Below are 21,967 nucleotides of genomic sequence, written 5' to 3'. Positions count from 1 at the left end.
CTCTATGTCCTCTTTTCTACCTGCTCCCAACCCTCTATGTGAGTGATGGTTGATGGGTGAACCATTTTGCATATTAGCATGTATACGAGTTACATTTTGATTTAAATTTTTAAAAACTTAAATTTTCACGAAGTCATTTACCCTTTCCTGTCCCCTGCAGGAGAATACTACATCGAGACTTGAAATCAAAGAATATATTTCTGAAAAATAACCTCCTTAAAATTGGTAAGACTTAAAAACAGGTACTGAAAGATTAAATAAAAGATTATTAGACTTTGCCAGAGAACCACGCAGACCTCCAGGCACAGAGGACAAAGAAAGGTTTATTGCCAGGAAAGGGAGCCGACAAGACCCCTTCTCACAAGGGAGAACTGAACAGAAATGCCGGCTATTGTCTGAGGGGCCCTATGTAACCTAAAAAGTTTAGGAGAGGCTAGAAGGGGCCAGGAGGCAGAGACCCCGGTGTGGATATGTGGGCCAGGGGCGTCGTCATGGTGGACTAGGAGTTAAGGCTGCTATCCAAATAGATAAGGGGTCCTGCAGCTGCCCAGTCCTGAAGGTCACTCTAAGGGGCTCTTGTTGCCTTGTATGGTGGTAGCTGCCCCAGAGAAGTGCCCCATCCCAAGTTAAAGGGGGTTGGAAGTTGATTATTTATGCCTGTACTACATGGGCCTAGTGTTGCCTAGGAAGGGAACACGCTAAGCTGTGGAGAAGGGAAGGAGTAGACTAAGCTATGGTTGCTAACAGGTACTTCAAAGCCATAGATGAGAATATCCTCGATGTTCTCCTGTCAAATTGAAGCTGGCGGTTCATGGAAGTGTGAGAGTAATCACTGGTTTCTTTCAGCTTCCCAAGTTTTTTGCCCTGATCGGGATGGGCCCCTCAAAACCCAAACCCAATCATTTTGTTTCTGATCGTCCGATATAAATGGAGTCTTAAAACATTTACTGTGTGCTTCGTTGATTTCCAAGTAGCCTCTGAGTTCCTGCTCTCTTGCCAGGTCTCTGCAAGAGAAGGGACTTGTTTCACTAGCTTGCTTGAAGGTTTCTCACTTGGTTTATCAGACTGCAGGAAGTTATCTTACAGCATTTAAACACTGGTGTTCCTGAGAACTCTGCCTCCACTCCGATAATTACTAAATTGCCTAAGCGCTCCCTCGGGCGGTCTTAGGGAATGAAGGAATAAAAGCATACCACTAATTGGGCAAAAGTAGGAAAATTGATGTACTCAAATTTTTATATTTATGCTCTTGAATAGATTCTGGTCTTTTTTTTTTTTTTTTCTGATCCTGGAGCTTGAACTCAGCGCCTGGGCACTGTCTCTGAGATGCTATTTTTGCTCAAGGCTAGAACTCTACCACTTGAGCCACAGCGCCACTTCCACCACTTCCAGCTTTTTCTGAGTAGTTTATTGGAGATAAGAGTCTCACAGTTTCCTACCTGGGCTGGCTTCAAACTATGATCCTCAGATTTCAGCCTCCTGAGTAGGTAGGATGACAGGTGTGAGCTACTAGTGCCTGGCAGGTTCAGGTATTTCATTGATTTGTTCCTTTATTATGAACGAAGATTATAATTAACTAAGATTAACTAAGATAAAATTGTGCATCATCTTCAAGCCTTCCATAAGCACTGTTTACTCTTATCAGATTTGAAATACTTAATATCGGGTTGCCTAGTTCTCCCTGATTCCAGAAATAAAGAATTTTAGTTTATGTAATTTACTTTTCCTGGCTAAAAATCCCCTTCTTTTTTTTTTTTAATTCCCTATAAAACTTATGTTTCTAAAGCTGTTTACCAGTGTTGTACAATTTAAAATAACACTTTGCCTTTCCTTCAAAACGGTATTACATAATAAACAGTCCCAAATTAGGCCATCTTCAGTGGTTATTTTCAGCCCTTGACAGTTGTTGTTTTAAAGCACTCATGGAGATTAATTGTTGTTTCCAGGGGACTTTGGAGTTTCTCGACTCCTGATGGGCTCCTGTGACCTGGCCACAACTCTAACCGGAACCCCCCATTACATGAGTCCTGAGACCCTGACACACCAAGGCTACGACACCAAGTCCGACATCTGGTAAGCGGCTTTGGCTCACTGGTCCACTCCACCCGTTTGACATTTCAAGTCACTCTGTGGCCAGAGTTAAAGGTCTTTGCATTTGGAACTTGCTCTATCCCATTAAATTCATTTAAAAAATTCTCTTTATTCATAGATTAATTGGTTGGTTTGGATTTTTTTTTAGAGCCACAGGGGAAAGCTCTTAATGTACCAGAGGCATTAAATTTTGATATGTGGCTGCTTAACCTATTAAATAAAGCATCTGTAACCCTAAAGACAGCACTTCGTTTTATTCCCAAGGCTAAAACTTGCAGCTCTGTGGGGGGAACAGGCAGTTAGTTCCTCTGCACATTCTTCTTACCGTCACTTTTAGGAATTGAACGGCAGAGCCTGGCTTTATGGATACCATGAAGTTTGGTACTCTGGGTTGCCAGTGGTAGCTGCGTGTGTGATTTCTTAGTTTCTCTGAGCTCTTGAGCTAGTGTAAATCACCACAGACCCCGTGTAGAGAATTGGCCTCGGACATCCTATTACGAGCAGCAAGTCCTACGGGGGCTAAGGGTGCGGGGAATGTTTCTTTGAAGAGGAATCTTACGTAATGTTCAGCCTTGAAGGAGGGAAAGGACAATCTAGCGGAGAACTTGTTAATTAAGTAAATAATTATTGTATGCAAATCTGTGCTAAGTAGTTTCTGAGCTCTCAAAAGAAGAGCACTGTGAAAGATGTGCCCACTTCATGGTCTTAGAGACGCCGAAGGGAGAACATTGCCTTTTCCATAGTTAGGAATACGTGAGTCACCCCAGGGAGCTGGCCTGGTAGTTCCTAGGAAACCGAGGCAATGGATGGCAGGAGTCAGAATGAAGAGAAGAGTCTTTGTTGTGTCCAGGCTACTTCTGTCTTACAAACGGCTCCTGCAACCCGCAAAGAGACTTGTAGAAATATCAGCTGTAGTGCTGTGATATTTTACAGTTACAAAAATATCTGACAAACACAAAACATAAAAGAGCCCAAACCTCCCCAATATAAAAATAGGAATTTTTTAATATATCTGTCCAGGCATTAAGTTTTTAATATATCTGTCCAGGCATTAAGTCACCTCCCTTGGCAGTGATTATTAACACTTCAGCAAGCACAAGCTGAGGACCTCCCTCCCCCAGAACCACCACCTCATTATGAACTGAGCATTTTACTTTGGTCCTATCTAAAGTCAGAAATAGCTTAGCTGATAATGGAATTTGTCCTACCAAACCAAAAGTGGAAACAATAACAGAACTATTAATTATATTGGCAGTTTAGAAGTGTGATGAGCAATCTTAGGAAGACACTTAGGAAAATGAGATTGAATGAGGATGAGAACCATGACTGTACTTTAGCGTGGTAGGTATTTTCAAAGCACTGGAAACACATGAATAATTTATAGCTGTTTTGCGTTCGCACTGATAGCTGTGCATGTTATATTTATAACGCTTAAAGAAGAACTGGTCTAACACTAATTACATTTTCATGTATTAATGTTCGCCTATGTGTAGCCTTATCTCCCTTCAGTAATTTGTGAAACCTATCTGGATTCAGTTATTTATAGTATTCATGTATATGAAAATCTCTCCCTAAAGGGAGTTAGGTCCCAAAAGTTAATAAACAGTTATTTGGAAAGTTAGGATAATTAGGTTCACTGAAAAAAAATATTCTTTCAACACAGCTGATTTGTATATGTAATTACCAAATAATTTTTTTTCTCCACAGGAGAAATATAAATACAATTGAGGCTGGGAAGGTGGCTCAGTGGTAGAGCGCTTGCCTTGCATGCCTGAGGCCCTGGGTTCGATTCCTCAGCACCACATAAGCAAAAAAGAAAAAAGCCGGAAGTGGCGCTGTGGCTCAAGTGGTAGAGTGCTAACCTTGAGCTGAAGAGCTGAGGGACAGCACCTAGGCCCAGAGTTCAGGCCCCACAACCAGACCCCCCCCCAAAAAAAGAAAGATAAATACAAGGTTGAGTTCTTAGTTCAGCATTTTAAATTGATTTAAAGCACACATAGTTAGAATTTACTTTTTGTAAGAAGAAGGAATAAAGGACAGTGTGATTGGAATAATGATACTGTAAGTACACGGACCATTTCACGGTTGGCCTCATTTATCTTGAGAAGTGAACTAGATTACTCTTGGATCTGTGGCCCTGTGTCCTTATTGTTAAGCGGAGGTGGTGGTGGCAGGAGACTGGGAGTGGGGAGGATCAGAGTTCCAGGATGGAAGTTGGCCAGGGGGTGGGGACTTGGGAAGAGTCTAGTTCATGCCCAGTGCTTTAATATCTTGGACGGAAGCATCTTAGTTTCAGGCAGAAGGTGACAGAGAGGAACTAGCACCTGCCTGGCATTTACAGGACGAAGAAAGTATCCCCACTAGAGAACCCTTCTGGAGGAGAGAGATGATTGAAAGAGAGAGGGAAGATTAGAAGGGGCACAGAAGGAATCTTTCTGGTGAAAGATGCAGGAAAAGGTTAAACACAGGCAGCAGCACCTGTCATTAAAATGGGATATGCTCGTAGCAGACAGCCAACAGCCTCCTTAGCTGTTGGTGATGGAAGTTCTAGAAAAAGAGAGCCAGTGCCTCTCAGTTTCCTTTGACCCCAGAAGTTCTGTGTGGGCTCAGGAGGTCGTGTCTTCTAAGGAATCAGAGTTGGTGTAATTATTTTCACCCAACAGAAACTAACATAGGAAAACATCATATAAAGTATGATGCGAGTATGTATTCTTGTTTTGCAATGACACCAGCATGAATGACTCAGAGAAACGCTGCAGATAATACCAGTGTGGCCTGATGAGTTTTAAAGTAGTTCATCACACAGCTAATAAATTCTTTTTAAATTGATATTGATGATGGAAATAAGTACAACAGGAGTCGCTCAGCTTTATGGAGTGCATACTCTGATTAATTGATAAATAATGGGCTTAAAAAAATAATGGGCTAAATGCTTTACCTATCTGTTGGCTACTACAAAAAATGATACTCTGTGCAATCTTTTAAGCTCTTTTTTATGGCTCTGTCCCTCAGCTCTTCAGCTCAAGGCTAACACTCTACCACTTGAGCCATAGCACCACGTCCGGATTTTCTGAGTGGTTTATTGGAGATAAGAGTCTTAAGGACGTTCCTGCGGGGGGGAGGGGGGGGCTGGATTTGAACTGTGATCCTCATATCTCAGCCTCCTGAGTAGCTAGGATTGTGGGCGTGAGCCACCAGCCCTCCCCCGCCCCCAGCTTTATGCTTTTTTTTTTAAGCATGATGTAATATTGTTTGCTTCATCAGCTATGTAACTATATACCATTTAAAACTTGGATACAATGTATTCAACCAAGGTTTTTACTGCTTTATTTGATGTTTTTCTCTTGTTCTTTCACCATTTTCCTACAAACTACCTAGGACTGTAATTTTATTTCTTCAACTTGAAGTTAGTTGAGCTTCTTGGATGTATACATGAATGTATTTCATCGAACTCAGGGAATTTTCTGCCATTATTTCTTTGATTTTTTTTTTTATCCCTTTTCTTCTGGTGCCCAATTCTCTGAGACTCTATTCAGGTTCCTCTTTGTTCTTTAGATTGGGGAGGGAAATGCTTCAGTGCAAGGAGCAGTAGGTTTCTCAGGGAGCTGGTCTTATAAGGACATCAGGCTGGGCCATAGAAGCAGACTGGCTGGGTGCCAGTCCCTCATGCCTGTCACCCTAGCTACTCAGGAGGCTGAGATCTGAGGATCACAGTTCAAAGCCAGCCTGATCAGAATAGTCCATGAGACATTGATCTCCAATAAACTACTCAGGAAAAGGCCAGAAGTGGCGCTGTTGGCTCAAGTGATAGAGTGCTAGCCTAGAGGAGCTAGAGGAGCAGCTCAGGGACAGCGCCCAGACCCAGAGTTCAAGCCGAGGACTGGCAAAAAGAGAGAGAGAGAGAGACAGAGAGGGAGGGAGGGAGGGAGGAAGGGGGGAAGAAGAAGAAGGAGGAGGAGGAGACAGAGGAGGAGGAGAAGGAGAAGAAAGCAGATTAGAAGGGGGAAGGTTGGAGTAGACTAAAGAAAGGAGAGAAGTGGAGCTTCTATCAGTGCAGGTCCATTCTTTTACTTCTGATGTTCTTCAGAGACTGCACAGTGATCGAAGCAGGAGGGAGATTACCATTTGCCAAAGTGTGAAGCAGTGGAGACTTTGGCCATACCCGGGGCTGAGGGGTTGACAGTCTAGAAAGGACTGGTATTTTGAATGATCACCTGTTCACCCAAAGACAGTGCCACCAGGGTCCGTTCCCAGACCTCATGGTTGGTGTAGAATTCTTGACCAAAACCTCAGCAACAGGAAAGGATGCAAAAATACTTTCTCCTCGAGCTAGCTTCTCCCCTCTGCTACATGTCCTTGTTTTTCCCTGGTGTTAGTCTCTTCCTTCCATTGGTCAGATCTTACTGTGTAGAGGAGACAGGCTGACCAGAGGGGTGGGGAATGAGGAGCTCATCTTCCTTTGACCAGAAAACTTGGATTGTGGAAGAAAGTCATAAGAAGAGCTGGTACGTGGGGGCTGGGAAGTGGCTCAGTGGTAGAGTGCTTGGCTCGCATGCATGAGGCCCTGGGTTCAATTCCTCAGTACCACATAAGCAGAAAAAGCCAGAAGTGGTGTTGTGGCTCAAGTGGTAGAGCGCTTGCCTTCTTGAGCTGAAGAACTGAGGGCCAGAGTTCAAGCCCACAACACACATACACACACACACACACACAAAAGCTGGTATGTAAGGAGAAGACACACACACACACACACACACACACACACACACGCTGGTATGTTTTAAAACTTTATTTTCTTCAAGGCTGCAGAGCAAACCAGCACCTCCCCTTCCCCCCAACCCCTGTCCCCCTGCCCCCAGGGCTGGTTGGCTGCCCACAGCTGTCTGCCAGTATTGATCATTTTGAATGGCCTGGAGATATGTGTGTGTGTGGGGGGATTAGGTTACAAATAATATCAGAATGGCCCTTGGCAGTTCAGAGGTTCCCTTGCCTTCCCTTTCTCCCTCAGCCACACCAGCCACATTTCAAGTGTGCAGGAGCTCCCCGGGGACCATTGGTTATTATTTCCAGAAACAGAGAACGTCTTCATCAGTGCAGAAGACTCCACTCGACAGCCCCGAATTACCGCATCTCAGCTGCGTCGGGGTTTACCTTCATTCTCAGAGTCGCCCTCACCCTGCACTGAGGCTGGACAGAACCCCCACTCTTTCCCCCCCTCTCCGCCCCCACCATTCCCCCAGCTGGGATCAGCTGCAAGCTTCCGGATAGCAATGCCCCCCACCCCATGTGCTGTCCAGCTAAGCTGAGAATCCTCTTGTTTCAGGGCCCAGCTGTTTCAGGGCGCACACTGCACAGGCGTGCAGCCCTGCTGTCCACCCAGCCTACTTCACTCTGAAGCCCCCAAAGCCTCCTGATCACTTCACTTTGTAGAAGATACCAGGTCCAGGTTTTCTGGTTTTCCTGTCCAGATTCTCTTGACGACACAGAAATTCAAGCAAGGTTCCCCCAGACTGAGTTTTCAGTGTGTCTGCCATCCGCCGCCCCCCACCCCCGCAGCCCCTTCCCACCCCAATGCTCAGGATGAAAGTTTGAGAAACATGTAATACGTTTCCATCTGTGTCAGTGCACTGTGTCATGTTGTGGGACAGGAGAGGTCATTAAACAGTTGCTGTATCCTTTCACTGCTGAAGAGTTTCAAGCAATCAATGTGTGTTGGTCACATTTGTGTTCACCATTTGATTATATTCAGACAGACTTCATGTTCTATCTAATTCTTTTATTATCTCTAAGTCGTTGTACAAAGGAGTTGCCATTTAACAAAGCGGTCTATGAACGCAGTGTATCTTGAACACTGTCACCCCTTTCAATATCCTTCACTCTTAAAAACTATTCAGTTCTTAAGTAAGACTTTCATTTAGGGTATTACACATTAAAGCAAAACCCACTTCACTTGGGTTAATTTCTTTTTCTTTTTCTCTCTGTTTAACTGTCTAAGTCATGGGGACTTTGGAAAATGAGGGAATCAGTATATTTCTCAATAGCATCAAGTAAAAAAACATTACATAGGAGATAATAAAACTGCCCAATAACCCAGCGTCCAAGTCTACTGTGGGGGTAGCTTCTGTTTGCCGGCTCTGGGCAGATTTCAAAGGTTGGATATAGTAGCTACATTGAGAAGAGACAAAGTCCAAGTTACATTTGCAATTCATTATCCACCTGTATACTTTGAAAATCCTCTAGGTAATTTTGGTCAGACTATGGCAGATGGCAAGTTTATGGACTCTGGGTATCATTTGCCTCACAAGCACCTGCTCCCTGCTCTCACTTTCGTAGTTACAGCAGGTCCCTCAGGAATATACTTGCTTAACTCTTCCAAGCTGGCAGTATTTTGGGAAGAGAAGGGAATGCAAATCACTGACTTCTAAGAAAAAAAATTTTTTTTTTGCTTTTAGCTCTACCCACTGCTTCAGCTACTCCTACCCTATGCTCTTGCTCCTGATCCATCAGGTTTAAAAACCTGCATGCCAACTAAGAGAAAAATTGTTCAAAAGATGGAAGTTCGGAGTTACAGATCGTGTAATAATTCCCATATAGAAATTTCTAGTTGGAAACTGAACAAAAGAATAGATGTACAGGCTGGGCACCGGTGGCTCACGCCTGTCATCCTAGCTACTCAGGAGGCTGAGATTTGAGGAGCGAGGTTCAAAGCCAGCCTGGGCAAGGAAAGTCTGTGAGACTCATCTCCAATAAACCACTAGAAAACCAGAAATGGTGCTGTGGCTCAAGTGGTAGAGCGCTTGCCTTGAGCTAAAGCGCTGAGGGACAGCGCCCAGGCCCAGAGTTCAGGCCCCACAACCAGACCCCTCCCCCCCCAAAAAAAAACATCCATCATGCTGAGTGTCACAGTGGTTTCTGTAACTGTCTTATGCCCAGGCCATGAGTGTCCAGGGCAGGCAGGTACACTTCTGGGCTGGTAACTGAAGGCTCCTTGTTCTTAGGCACAAGCCAATATCAAATAGATGAAATTAGGACTAGAAGGAGAGGAGCAGCCTGTTTGCAGTGCAGCCTTGAGAATTTCCAAAAAGAAGTCACATCCAAGCGATCTGGTTCCCGAATCAGCCTCTAGATCCAATTGTTTCACAGTCTGTTATGCAAGATAGTCACACATTTTTATAACTCCTAATAAATTCATCTAATGTTGCTTATCACTATATGCTATAAGACCAGAGGTTGATTTAGTGATCAGTTTTACTTTATTTTTTGTTTGTTCTTTTTTTGTTATATATATAATAATTGTTATTTATTTGTTTGTTTGTTTGTTTATTGTTGGCCATGGGGCCTGAACTCTGGCCTGGGTGCTTTCCCTCAGCTCTTCAGCTCAAGGCTAGAGTTCTACCACTTGACCCACAGTGCCACTTCCAGCCTTTTCTGTGTATGTGGTACTGAGGGCCTCATACATGCTAGAAAAATACTCTACCACTAGCTACCTTCCCAGCCTCTTTTTTTTTTTTTTTTAAGAGATTCCTGGGGACTGAACCCATGACCTTCTGCTTGCCAGGCAAGCACTCTTTCACTTGATCCATACCTCTATCCTTCTTGTTTCTTTGATGTTGAGCGTTGAACAGATAGTTTCGTTCAAAATTTCTTTTAGGGCCTGGGAAGGTGGCTCAGTGGTAGAGCGCTTGTCCCACATGCATGAGGCCCTGGGTCCAATTCCTCAGCACCACATAAGCAGAAAAAAGCCAGAAGTGGCGCTGTGGTTCTAGTGGTAGGGCGCTAGCCTTGAGCTGAAGAACTGAGGGACAGCGCCCAGGCCCAGAGTTCAGCCTCCACAACCGACCAAAAATAAAATAAAATAAGTTTTATAGTCTTGACAAGGATATGCAAAGCGAAATGAGCCAAGCACAGGAAGACAAATTCCCCATGTTCTGTGTCACTCGTACTTGGAAGCTGAAACTGCTAATCTCCCAGGAACGGGGAGTAGAGCAGTGATTGCTAGGGGCTAAGGAAGGGGAGAGGGGATGGGAAGGATGAGGAAAGTTGGGAGAGAGGCACCAAAGTACAGTTAAGTAGGAGGCGTATGTTCAAGTCTTCTACAGCACAGGAGGGTCATTGCAGCTTACAACTTCTTACATGGTTTTACAGAGAACTACAAGTGTTCACGAGCTCCGATCACACATGATAAATGCTTGAGACGGAAATGCAGACAACTCCGATTTGATTATTACATATCGCATATATACACTGCATTATCGCACGGTACCCCAGAAATACGTAATTAGATGTGCCGCTTTAAAATGATTAATTCCCTTATTGTTACTGAGGATTGAACTCAGAGCCTCATGTTTGCAAGACAGGCACGTGTTTTACCACTTGAGCCACACCTCCAACCCCTATCAACAATTTTCTTTCTACACAACTTGTGTGTGTGTGTGTGTGTGTGTGTGTGCGTGCGTGTGCGCGCGCGCGTGTGTGGCCAGTATTTTGGCTTGAAGTCAGGGGATGCTGTGCCTGAGATTTTTTTGCTCAAGGCTACTTTTCTACCACTTGAGTCACAGCTCCATTTCCAACTTTTTGGTGATTAATTAAAGAGTCTTACAGACTTTTCCTGCCCGGGCTGGCTTCAAACTGCTATCCTCAAATCTCAGTCTCCTACTTAGCTATGATTATGGATGTGAACTACTGGTGCCTGGCTGAAACTGCAGTTTTTAAACCACTGAAATATATGTTATCTCTCAAAACCAACACCTCTGAGATTGGTATGATGACCATATATAAAAAGAGATTTGTTTCTTCCTTAAAATCTTTGATATTTGTCTGCAGGTCATTGGCATGCATTTTATATGAGATATGTTGCCTTAGTCACGCATTTACTGGCTCCAATTTCTTGTCTATCATCTTAAAAATTGTGGAAGGAGACACCCCTTCTCTCCCTGAGAGATACCCAAGGGAACTCAACTCCATCATGGAAAGGTAGGGAAACCAATCTGTTGTCACAAGAAACCATTTTATATCACATTATTGTGTTTAAATGAACTTAGGCCTTCGTTCATCTGAACAAGTAATTTTCTTTTGACCATTACAGCATGTTGAACAAGAGTCCTTCGTTGAGACCATCTGCCATAGAAATTTTAAAAGTTCCTTACATCGATGAGCAGCTACAGGTATTTAAAACACACGAGATGCCAGGGAAAGGTATTCGTGTTTACATGCATGGAAGGGGAGGGCTGAAGAGTCAGTCAGGAGGAGGAACTGAACTACAAAGTAGCTGAGAGCATCACTAGTCAGGACGGCTTCTGTGCAGAAAGAAGTAGGTGCCTGGACTCAGTTCTCTGGTCCACTGGACATGGGAAATCAGGGATCTGACATGCCCACGCCCACTGTCCACCTTACTGCTCAGCACTTTGCAGACATATCCTTGCTAGCCCAAGATCATACTAATATACTACAAGATAACACTAATATACAAATAATACTAAGCACCCAAATATGGGATTTTTCAGCGAGCATTTGTTTTTTCTAATCTTTTTATGCTTACCAACACTTACCAAGTGAGTTTTTATTTTACTTTCCCTTGGATTAGAAATTTTGCTCTAGAGGAAGAAGCCAATGGTCCTCTCTCTTGAGAGTTATTTTTTTCTTTTCTTTTTGTCGGTCATGGGGCTTGAACTCTGGGCCTGGGCACTGTCCCTCAGCCCTTCAGCTCAAGGTGAGTGCTCTACCACTTGAGCCACAGTGCCACTTCCGGTTTTCTGGTGGTTCGTTGGAGATAGGGGCCTCATAGACTTTCTTGCTGGGCTGGCTTTGAACCTTGCTCCTCAGATCTCAGCCTCCTGAGTAGCTAGGATGACAGGTATGAGCCACCAGCGCCGGCCTTTTTTTTTCTTTTAACTTCTCCATCAATTAGAATTCTAATCTCTCAGGTTCTCTACCACTTGAACCATGTCCCAAATCCTCTTTGTGCATTGGTTATTTTCAAGGTAGGGTCTGACTTTATACACCAGCCATTTGGTCTGTCATCTTCCCACTGGTGCCATCCATATATGTGCAGGAATTAATTAAATGTCAGGTACCCAGCCATTGGTAGAAATGGGAGTCTCATGAACCCCTTTTTATCTGGGCCAGCCTGAACCATGATCCCCTAATCACCACCTCCTAGGTAGCAGGGATTATAGGTTTGAGCCACCATGTCTGACTAAACTTCTGATATTGTATTGTTCATACATGACCTTTTGACATTGACGCTGATCTTTAAAATAATAGTTAATTGCCAGCCGCAGGTGGCTCACGCCTGTCATCCTAGTTACTCAGGAGGCTGAGATCTGAAGATCACAGTTCAAAGCCAGCCGGGGCAAGAAAGTCCGTGAGCCTCTGATCTCCAATAAACCACTCAGAAAACCAGATGTGGTACTGTGGCTCAAGTGGTAGAGCGCTTGCTTTGAGCTGAAGAGCTGAGGACAGCGCCCAAGCTCAGAGTTCAAGCCCCATGACTGACAATAAACAAACAAATACATAAATAAAATAATGAAAAATAGTTGATTAAAATGTTGACCTGACTACTGATTTTTTGGTTATCACCCTTAGATTTTGAGGTGAGTGCCTGGGAATTTTTAACAGGGGCAGCAGCCCAGATAGCTCCTTTTGAACAGTCACGTACAACCATGCAGGCAGTGACCCCAGGACACCCTCGAAGACCAAATAAGTCATTTTGCTGAGGGAACCCTACTTAATTTGTAAAGGGCCCAGAGACGTCTCTTCCCAGAAGTTCAGGCTCCCGGGGCAGTGAGGGCAAAACAGGCGCTCTCTACTGGCCGATGTTCAAGACCAAGAAAGCCCAGGCTGGATAATGGAGTGGAAAAGCAAGCCGTACAAGCTAGAACTAGAGCCTCATCTCCAAGGTCTTCCTACACGAGTTATATAACCCTTGGCAGAGGGCGAAATAGATGCTTGGGAGCTTTGTTCACAAGCTGTCTACCGTGGTCGGTGGTACCCCAAAGCAGAAACAACATCTGGCACTTGCATGGCTGTGCATTGCTGAAGAAGGATTCTTCACGTTTGCCAGGGTTGTGGTTGTTCTTTTCAGCACCTGCTGTGCCGATACTGTGAAATGACTCAAGAAGACATGCATGTGGATTGTCAGAAGGAGGCTGATCGGATAGTTAATGCCTTGTAAGTAATTGCTCTGTTTAAAAAAAAAAAAAAAGCCAAAAGCCAGGTACTGCTGGTTCACACCTGTAATCTTAGCTACTTATAAGTCTGAGATCTGAGGATTGTGGTTCAAAGTGAGCCCGAGCAAGAAAGTCCATGAGACCCTTATCTCCAATAAACCACCAGAAAACTGGAAGTGGTGCTGTGGCTCAAGTGGTAGAGCACTCACCTTGAGCTGAAGAGCTGAGGGACTGTGCCCAGGTCCAGAGTTCAAGCCCCATGACCACCAACACCAACAACAAGCCAATTGAGCATGCATGTTAAATGCAACTGTCTTTAAAAATCTCTTAGGGCTAAGCTGATGACATCATCCTAGGATTCACTTAAGTCTTGCGAAGAAATGAAGACTCATCAGTAATGTGGTTCCAAAGCCGTTTGCCCCATGTGGCAGCAAATTGAAATCATAAAAGTTTAAACCACTGCACAGCTTACAGATCTGCAGGGGAGCTCTGCAGTTGCCTTGTAAGTGTATAGAGAAATTAACATCACCAGCATTCAGTAGCAGTAATGCCAATGATTGTTTCGGCAGAAACGTGAATGGATGAGATCCTGGGACAACTGAAAATAAGTTTACTCTTTACAAACACATACCTTCTTACATCAAAACTAAAGAATATGTGTGTTTGTTTCCCAAAGAGTTATGTCCCAGCCTACCTCCTCTTTCTCCTCATTCAAAATGTTTGTGTTACGACTTGCAAGAGCCAAGAGCCCTACTAGCTTGGTTTGGATCAGCCTTGTCCAGCTGTGCAGGTGATGAGCTGTACAACTCCAGGGATGGCTGTTTTTAAAGAGCAATGCTATGGGCTGGGATGTAGCTCATTGGCAAAGCACCTGCCTGGCAAGTTCAACATCCTGGGTTTGATTCCCCAGTTCCAAAAAAGAAAAGACCCCCCCTCCAAAAAAAAAAAAACAGTTTAAAAAATAAAGATTGGTCGGCGCCAGTGGCTCATGCCTGTCATCCTACCTACTCAGGAGGCTGAGATCTGAGGATCGTGGTTCAAAGCCAGCCTGGGCAGGAGAGTCCTTGAGACTCTTATCTCCAATCAACCACCAAAAAACCGGAAGTGGCGCTGGGGCTCAAATGGTAGAGCACTCGCCTGGAGCTGAAGAGCTGAGGGACAGTCCCCAGGCCCTGAGTTCAAGTCCCACAACTGACAAAAATAAAAAAGATCGACGCTACAGTTTTGCTAAAGGAGCTCTGTTTGGTCTTGTAAAGATCTAAAGATGATAGGAGTTCTTCCTCAGAGGTGTTCGAGGCAGCAGAGTAAGAATAGGAGCCTTCCACAGGCTGACCTTCAAGGTCAAATAGACAAGCAGACGCCAGCCCAGCCAAACATGTCCAGTCTTTGTTTTTGTACGATCTGAAGTTTCATATCCATTGCACTTTGATGGGCAAAGTTGATGGCAGGCTTCTCATAACCGTTTTCTTGGGTTCCTGTCTCTTTGGAGGAACTGGAATGTCTAGTTTTAATTTTTGCTTTAGTGACTAGAGGTGTGAGAGAATGAGGCTCTCCTATAAGTATCAAGCTGATTTCAGCTATCATTTTTTTCCCCACGGCAATTGGGAAACCATTTACCTGGCACTGTTTACAATTAATGGTGTGCTAGAATCCAATAGTTGAGAGGTCATTTCGCATTATGAAATATTGATTCCAATTAGTCACGCTCATCTTCAAGATCCAAGTTGTATATGTTCTTGGAAAATTGTACATCCCATGGAGGACCCAGCCTGGATGGTATTCCAGAGGGATGAGAGTTGCTTACAAAACTGTTTTTCTTTTCTTTTTGGTCCTGGAACCTGAACTCTGGGCCTAGACACTGTCTGTCCCTCAGCTCTTCAGCTCAAGGTGAGTGCTCTACCACTTGAGCCACAGCGCCACTTCCGGCTTTTTCGGCTTATGTGGTGCTGAGGAATCGAACCCAGGGCCTCATGCATACAAGGCAAGCACTCTGCCACTGAGCCACCTTCCCAGCCCCAAACTGTTTTTCTTAAGGAAAAAGTTGAGTACAAAAGGTGTCATGTAATATTGGGCCATGGCAGAAGCAAGTATCATCGAGAATGTGCCTTTCAGTACTTGGCTGTTTCTTTAGCTGAAAGAGAGGTTCATTTGTGATAACACTGGTTAATATTTTGGGAGGCAATGGCCATGTAATTGGCTCTGTTAAAAATCTCTTCTTAATGAAGGAGCTCAGTTTAATGCCAAGGAGCCTAGCTAACTGGGTCCCATTATTTTCATAGTCGTTCAGAGGATAAGTAACTTGCTCAAACACAAACATACAGAGTATAACCTGAGAGCTAAGGATTTGAACCCAGAAAGTGTTACCTTGGTGATTAACCACACCCCATGCTACCATAAAATATCTCTTAGATTAAAGCTAGCCTGTAAGACATGCAATAAAAAATTAGATGTGGCCACATTACCATTTGGAATCGTTTTTATGAGCCAGACACTGGGCCTACTTTATCTCACATAATACTCACGGTGGCCTAATTCTGTACAGATGAGAAAAACAAGATTCAGTATGTCGGCTAACATTACAGAGCTAATGAGGAGAAGAGGGGAGACCCCCCCACACACACCCCGTCCATTCCAACACTGTGTTCTTATCCACACTGATGAGTCAGTTGCCAGTCTCTTTGCTCTAATAGCCAGGGTTCTAATTTATCTTACATTATGAAAATCATTCACAGGCAATGGAATGAGCAGGCATTTGGAAAGCACCTAATTTGCTTTTAAACAAAAATCTCATTTATAAAAAATATGGTTGATTAACTGCAGTCCTGGTTGGCTCATTAACTTACTAGCGTTTATTAGTTTTTTCCCCCTCCGGTCTGCTTCAAGATGCTGTTGCTGTCTCGCTAGGGTAATGATACTCGTTTAATTTTTCAGGGCCTATTTGTGATAGGTTGCACGTGGGGGAATTCTTTTATTATTTGTAGGCAAAAAAAGATCCACCTGCAGACTCCCCAGGAACTGTCTGACGTGCAGAAAATGACGCTCAGAGAGAGGATGAGGCCAAGGAAGCTCCAGGCAGCCCATGAGAAAGCCAGGAAGCTGAAGTAAGCAGGGTTCTCTAGGAATTCTCTGGAGAAAAGCTACCCCCCCCAACCATGGAAAACTAGAATGCATATGATGATATGTTCATTGATCCACACACTCAAAAGATGATTCCTGCCAGGCACTGTGGCTCACACCTGTCAGCTACTCAGGAGGCTGAGATCTGAGGATCGCGGTTCAAAGCCATCCTGGGCAGGAAAGACTGTGACACTCAGATCTCCAATGAACCACCAGAAAACCGGAAGTGACGCTGTGGCTCAAGTGGTAGAGTGCTCGCCTTGAGCTGAAGAGCTGAGGGACAGCGCCCAGACCCATAGTTCAAGCCCCACAACAAGAAAGAAAGAAAGAGAGGGAGGGAGGGATTTCAGGGGCTGAGAAGGTGGCTCAATGGTAGAGTGCTTGCTTCTCATGCATGAGGCCCTGGGTTCAATTCCTCAGTACCACATACACTGAAAAAGCTGAAGTGGTGCTGTGGCTTAAGTGGTAGAGTGCTAGCCTTGAACCAAAGAAGCTCAGGGACCATGCCCAGGCCCTGAGTTCAAGCCCCAGGACTGGCGCAACAAAAAAAAAGGGGGGGGGTGATTTTAGTTCAAATACTGTTCTGACAGACTGTACTTATCCTTCTATGTTCACTTTAAATGTGCAGGAAGATTGTGAAAGAAAAGTACGAAGAAAATAACAAGTGGATGCAGGACTTGCGGCCCTGGAACTCTGAGAGGCTGAGCATTGATGTAATTGGCGTACGTGCATAAAACCTGCCCTTGCTTGTGATTCTTCAGGTCTGTGGAGCTGGTTGTGTGGACAAAGAGACAAGGTAGTGAGCAAAGGCATCTGGGCCAACTTGCTTCCCGCCCAGGGAAGACTCTGGACTGTAGGCCAGCAGTTGATATTAGTTCAAGGTTGGTTTTATTCATCAAATAAATTGAAAGGCTACTGTGTACAAGGTGATGGCATTGGCATTCAATGCACAGATGATGGGTTAAAATAATGAATCCCCAGAACAAAAGTGTGACCAGTTTTCATTCCACCCAGGCCGCGAATGTTCTTGCCAATTAGTCCACGGATCCCTGTCCGTCTCACAGCTATTCTTTTCCCTTTTCTTTTCTGCCTTCCATCTGTATCACCCTACACTCAGACTCTTAAAAAAAACTATCCTAGCTGATAATGAACAGGGTTGCAAGTTCAATAGAAAATGGCCACTTGTTGGTGTTCGTTTTCCCAGACACCTTTTAGACCCTACTGGGGCAGCCCAGGGGTGCCGAGCCTCTGGCTCTGTCTGCTTTGTCCCCATGGAGCAGAGACTACATAGTCCCATAGGCCAGGAGGCCTAGAGGCTTGTAACGATGCTGTGTTTGTTAATGTGTGCAAACGACACGTTCAGCCAGCGACAGAAACTGGCATGCCTTTGTTCCTCGGGAAGCCTGGATTCTAACAACTATAGGTCTGTACTTGTTTTATAAAACCTCAATGACTTGCCTATGTCATGTAAATATTCTCCATATTCCAGCTATACTGTATGAAGGCCCATCCTCCTGGTACCCCATAAGTTGGGGTCTTCTGGTGCTCCTGGCAGCATGTTAGGAGACTCACACTCCCCCCCAAACACACACACACACACACTCCCCCCCAAACACACACACACACACACACACACACACACGGGATAACATCAGAGAAAACACCCTGATCTGCCTCCATCCACTTTAGATGAAGGGAGAATCCCAGGAAGAATCTAGGAAACTTCCAGCTCACTACTTCTCCAGTGACTTCCCGATTCCATCCCCTTTCTCTTTAGGGGACAGGGCAATGGGGCGGGGTGGAGTCGGGGGAGCCATCCAACCTTGTCCTGGCCAGAGACTTTGGTTCATCCTTGAGTGGCCCAAGATTCGTTGCTACACACTGTGGCCCTAAGCTTTCCAGAAGCCTGTCTCTTAACTTTCGTCTGTTAACGGGAACAGGAGACGCTCCGGCCGGTGCCGTGCTCGGGCCCCACAGCACTCCTCACGGTTCTCCCACTCCCTGCCCCCTTTTATGCTACCGCTCTGGCATGTTCCCCCTTGATTGCCTTCCTGAACTCTGAGGCCCACAATCGAGAGCCTCACTTCACATTCTTCCAGCTTACAACAGCAAATCTCAGATCTCTGTCTGTCTGTCTGTCTCTCTTTTGTGCCAGTCCTGGGGCTTGAACTCAGGGCCTGGGAACTGTCCCTGAGCTTCTTTTGCTCAAGGCTAGCACTCTACCACTTGAACCACAGCGCCACTTCCAACCTTTTCTGTATATATGGTACTGAGGAATCGAACCCAGGGCTTCATACATGCTAGGCAGGCACTGTACCACTGAGCCACCTTCCCAGCAGAACAGCAAATCTCAAAGTTCAAAATGCACTTGGGGTTCTCGTACATTTTGGTCTGGTGGGGGTGAGGGCTGGCATTTCTAGCAAGCGAGCTGTCCACTGATTCTGATGCGTACTCATTCACGACCATACTCTGATTGATCGTGGATAGAAAGTAGAGTTCCTGAAAGCAGCAGACCCGGAAAAAGCCACCAATGAACAGAGCTTCTTATAATCTCTTTAGGAAGGAAAACCCTTCATGGGAAAGGAGGAAAAAGAGGAGCGGCCTGAAGGAAGACTTTCTTGTTCATCCCAGGAGAAGGGTGAAGAGAGACAGCCAGCCTGGGAAGAGGCAAGTTTAATCGTATTCACCAGCACAAGAGCAAGTGATTTCATGCTATTCATAGAACAAAAGAGGCAGAAAACAGGAAGGCAAACACTTTGCTGAAGGGCCTAGAGGATTTTAGCATCTCAGGGAAAGGCATTGCTTGAGCTGAAAAAGATGAAATAAAATATAAGAAACAATCTTAATAAGATGCAAGAGAGGAGAAGGAGGAGGAGGAAATGTTCCTCTCCTGGAGAGCTCTTCGTTTCCCTCTGCACAGATGGATCATTAATTCTTCCTAATCCCCTTGCGGCTATGTTCTCAATTCCTCGTTTCTTCTCTCTTGCCCGACTGAGGCAGACCCCTATATATTTCAGAAATACTTAGGACAGATGCAGCGTGAGGGGAGTAAATAGGCTATATATATACATATATACATATATACATATATATATACTAAACCTGTTTATTATATATAGAGCATATATATACATATGTACTATATATATATATATATTTTTTTTTAATTGTTGAAGCAAGCTTAGCATGTGGCTTGCCTTGTTTTCCAGTCTTCTGTTTTGGCAGGCATGTTCTCCTTTGAAATCTTAAAGCACAGTTGAGTGTGGAATCATGTTAGACAACATTTCTCTAACGGGAGATAGCTTAGAAACGACTAGAAACCATAGTGCATTAGACAAGCCCAGAGACGGTCTTTTATCCTGCAGTACAGATGGCTATGCTAGTGCTAGAACTGGGTTTCTGGGGCAAATCCCAAGCAGTCCAGCGCTCCACACACAGAGTGGTGATAGGAATCAAAGACCAGATCAGTCTCTTCTCTGTAACAATTATATCAAGCTGTGTGTTCTCCTCAAAGAACCCCAGCAATTCAAAGTCAGCCTTAAGTCCACGTCTCTGTTTTCCCAGGTAACTTGTGAAGTCCACATAGAGACACAGTTCACACACTCACTTTGTTGTTAAAAGTTTTCTGGGTTCCATCAACGATCCTCCAAAGTCTAGAACTAATTGTACCTGCTGAAATAACTATTGCACATACAGAACACAGATGTCTTAAAAAGCACCTGGTAGCTGTCTTGTCATAAATGCCTTGCCCTCGAATATTCTTACTTATTCATGTAAAAATTAGCTTGGACTTCCCATTAGTTTCCTCCTTAACAAACTACTCTTGGGATGGTTTCCTGTGAGAGCCATTTGTCAACCATCAGGTCTAGGTTGTCAACACACACGCACACATAGACACACATGCGCGTACATACACACACCAGAAAAAAAAAGACAAAGTCATTTATTTTTATTTTTGTCAGTTGTGGGGCTTGAACTCAGGGCCTGGGCTCTGTTCTGGACCTCTTTTTGCTTAAGGCTAGCATTCTACCACTTTGAGCCACAGCTCCATTTCCAGTTTTTTTTTGGGGGGGGGTTATTGGAGATAAGAATCTCAGTTTCCTGCCTGGGCTGGCTTTGAACCATGATCCTCAGATCTCAGGCTCCTGAGTGGCTAGGATGACAGGCGTGAGCCACCAGCACCTGGCTTCAAAGTACTGAGGAATTGAACCCAGGGCCTCATGCATGCAAGGCGAGCACTCTACCACTGAGCACTTTGCCAGCCCATTGGCCTCTTATTTCTAGGAATTGTGAATTCTTTCTATCATTTTTTAGGTCGTTTTCTTTTTGGAAGTTGGAATTCATAGAAACACAGAGACTTTTAAGGCGAGACGAAAACCTAGTAAAGTAGCTCAAGCTTGTAATCTCAGATACTTGGTTCAAGACCAGTCTAGGCCGAAAAGAAAAAAAAGCTCACAAGACTCCATCTTGGCCACTGTCACATGCAGTGACTTGCCTGTATCATTCTAAACTATGAAGAGAAGCACAAATAGGAGCATCACAGTCCAGTCTAGCCTAGCATACAGCAAATCCTGATCTTGAAAACAACCAACACTACCAGGGGCTGCTAGAGCGGCTCAGGTGGCAGAGCACCTACCTAGCAAATGTGAAGTCCCGAGTTCCAACCCAGTACTGCCAAAGATAAAACCGCTTAGAAAAGAAACTGGAAGTGATTCAAGTCAACCATTTTGCACTGTAAAGGGAGGAGATCTGGGGTGGGGAGAGGCAGGCCGAGGCTGCAGGTTGGTGCCCCAGCTGCTGACAGAGCAAGTATAACTTACCTGAACCGGGGATGGTGGGCAGCTCCGGGTTTGCACCCTGGGAGCACGCTGTGGGGATGTAACTAGGTTGAGTCACACCAAGGCCCATCTCATGGATTCATGGCTTCCTGTCTGATCCCGAGTTAGCTTCTCCCCCCAACTTGAAAAAGGTATCAAATGTAAGCGAGGGTATTAGAGAGGCTGATTTCCAAATGGTCTCTCCAAATAACAGTCTCCCAAACAAGAACATCGCTTCACTTTGTGGTAGGGTTTATTTTCCTTCTGCCAGGTGCTCACGAGTGGTTACCTTCCTTCCACAGGCATTAGGTGGGCCACCAGCAGAAACCCTGCCTGAGTCTCCTTCCCTGGACCCTGGCGACCTCGAGGGGAGCACAGAGGACACCACAGCCGATCTCCACCATAACGGTGTGTACTCGCCTCAGCTCCCAGCATGGCAAGCAGTACCAGTCCTCCGTGGTACCTCTGAGAAGGGCCCTGGTTGTATGTGAACACATGCCATCAGCTGGCCAATGCTGGCCCGTTGACTAGGATGAAAAGCAGAGGAGCGAATGGGATTTCCTTTTCTTCTCTTTTTTGGTTCGTTGTGGGGCACGAACTCACAGAGGCCTCTGGCTACTGTCCCTGAGCTCGTCTGCTCCAGGCTAGCGCCCTGCCACTTTGAGCCATAGCTCCACTTCCAGTTTTCTGGTTGTTCCTTAGAGATAAGAGTCTCACAGACTTTCCTGCCCCTGCTGGCTTGGAACTGTGATCCTCAGATCTCAGCCTCCTGAGTAG

The 21,967-nt window shown here is 45.0% G+C and overlaps 1 protein-coding gene across 1 annotated transcript in view; it reads left to right on the top strand.

Moving 5' to 3' along the window:
* The window catches only part of Nek11 (NIMA-related kinase 11), a 115,698-nt gene that overhangs the window by 36,433 nt on the left and 57,298 nt on the right, over positions 1-21,967 (top strand). The window contains exons 4-12 of the mRNA XM_013028041.1: positions 161-225; positions 1,947-2,073; positions 10,912-11,061; positions 11,174-11,252; positions 13,172-13,257; positions 16,238-16,357; positions 17,002-17,095; positions 18,933-19,044; positions 21,500-21,598. Of these exons, the coding sequence (XP_012883495.1) occupies positions 161-225; positions 1,947-2,073; positions 10,912-11,061; positions 11,174-11,252; positions 13,172-13,257; positions 16,238-16,357; positions 17,002-17,095; positions 18,933-19,044; positions 21,500-21,598 (932 nt within the window). The remainder of the gene's footprint in view (positions 1-160; positions 226-1,946; positions 2,074-10,911; positions 11,062-11,173; positions 11,253-13,171; positions 13,258-16,237; positions 16,358-17,001; positions 17,096-18,932; positions 19,045-21,499; positions 21,599-21,967) is intronic.

Source organism: Dipodomys ordii, unplaced genomic scaffold (genome assembly GCF_000151885.1).
Source record: "Dipodomys ordii isolate 6190 unplaced genomic scaffold, Dord_2.0 Scaffold107, whole genome shotgun sequence".
NCBI classification, from domain to species: Eukaryota; Metazoa; Chordata; class Mammalia; order Rodentia; family Heteromyidae; genus Dipodomys; species Dipodomys ordii.
Note: the sequence above shows the minus strand (reverse complement) of the source record. Positions and strands in the feature narration are given on the sequence as shown.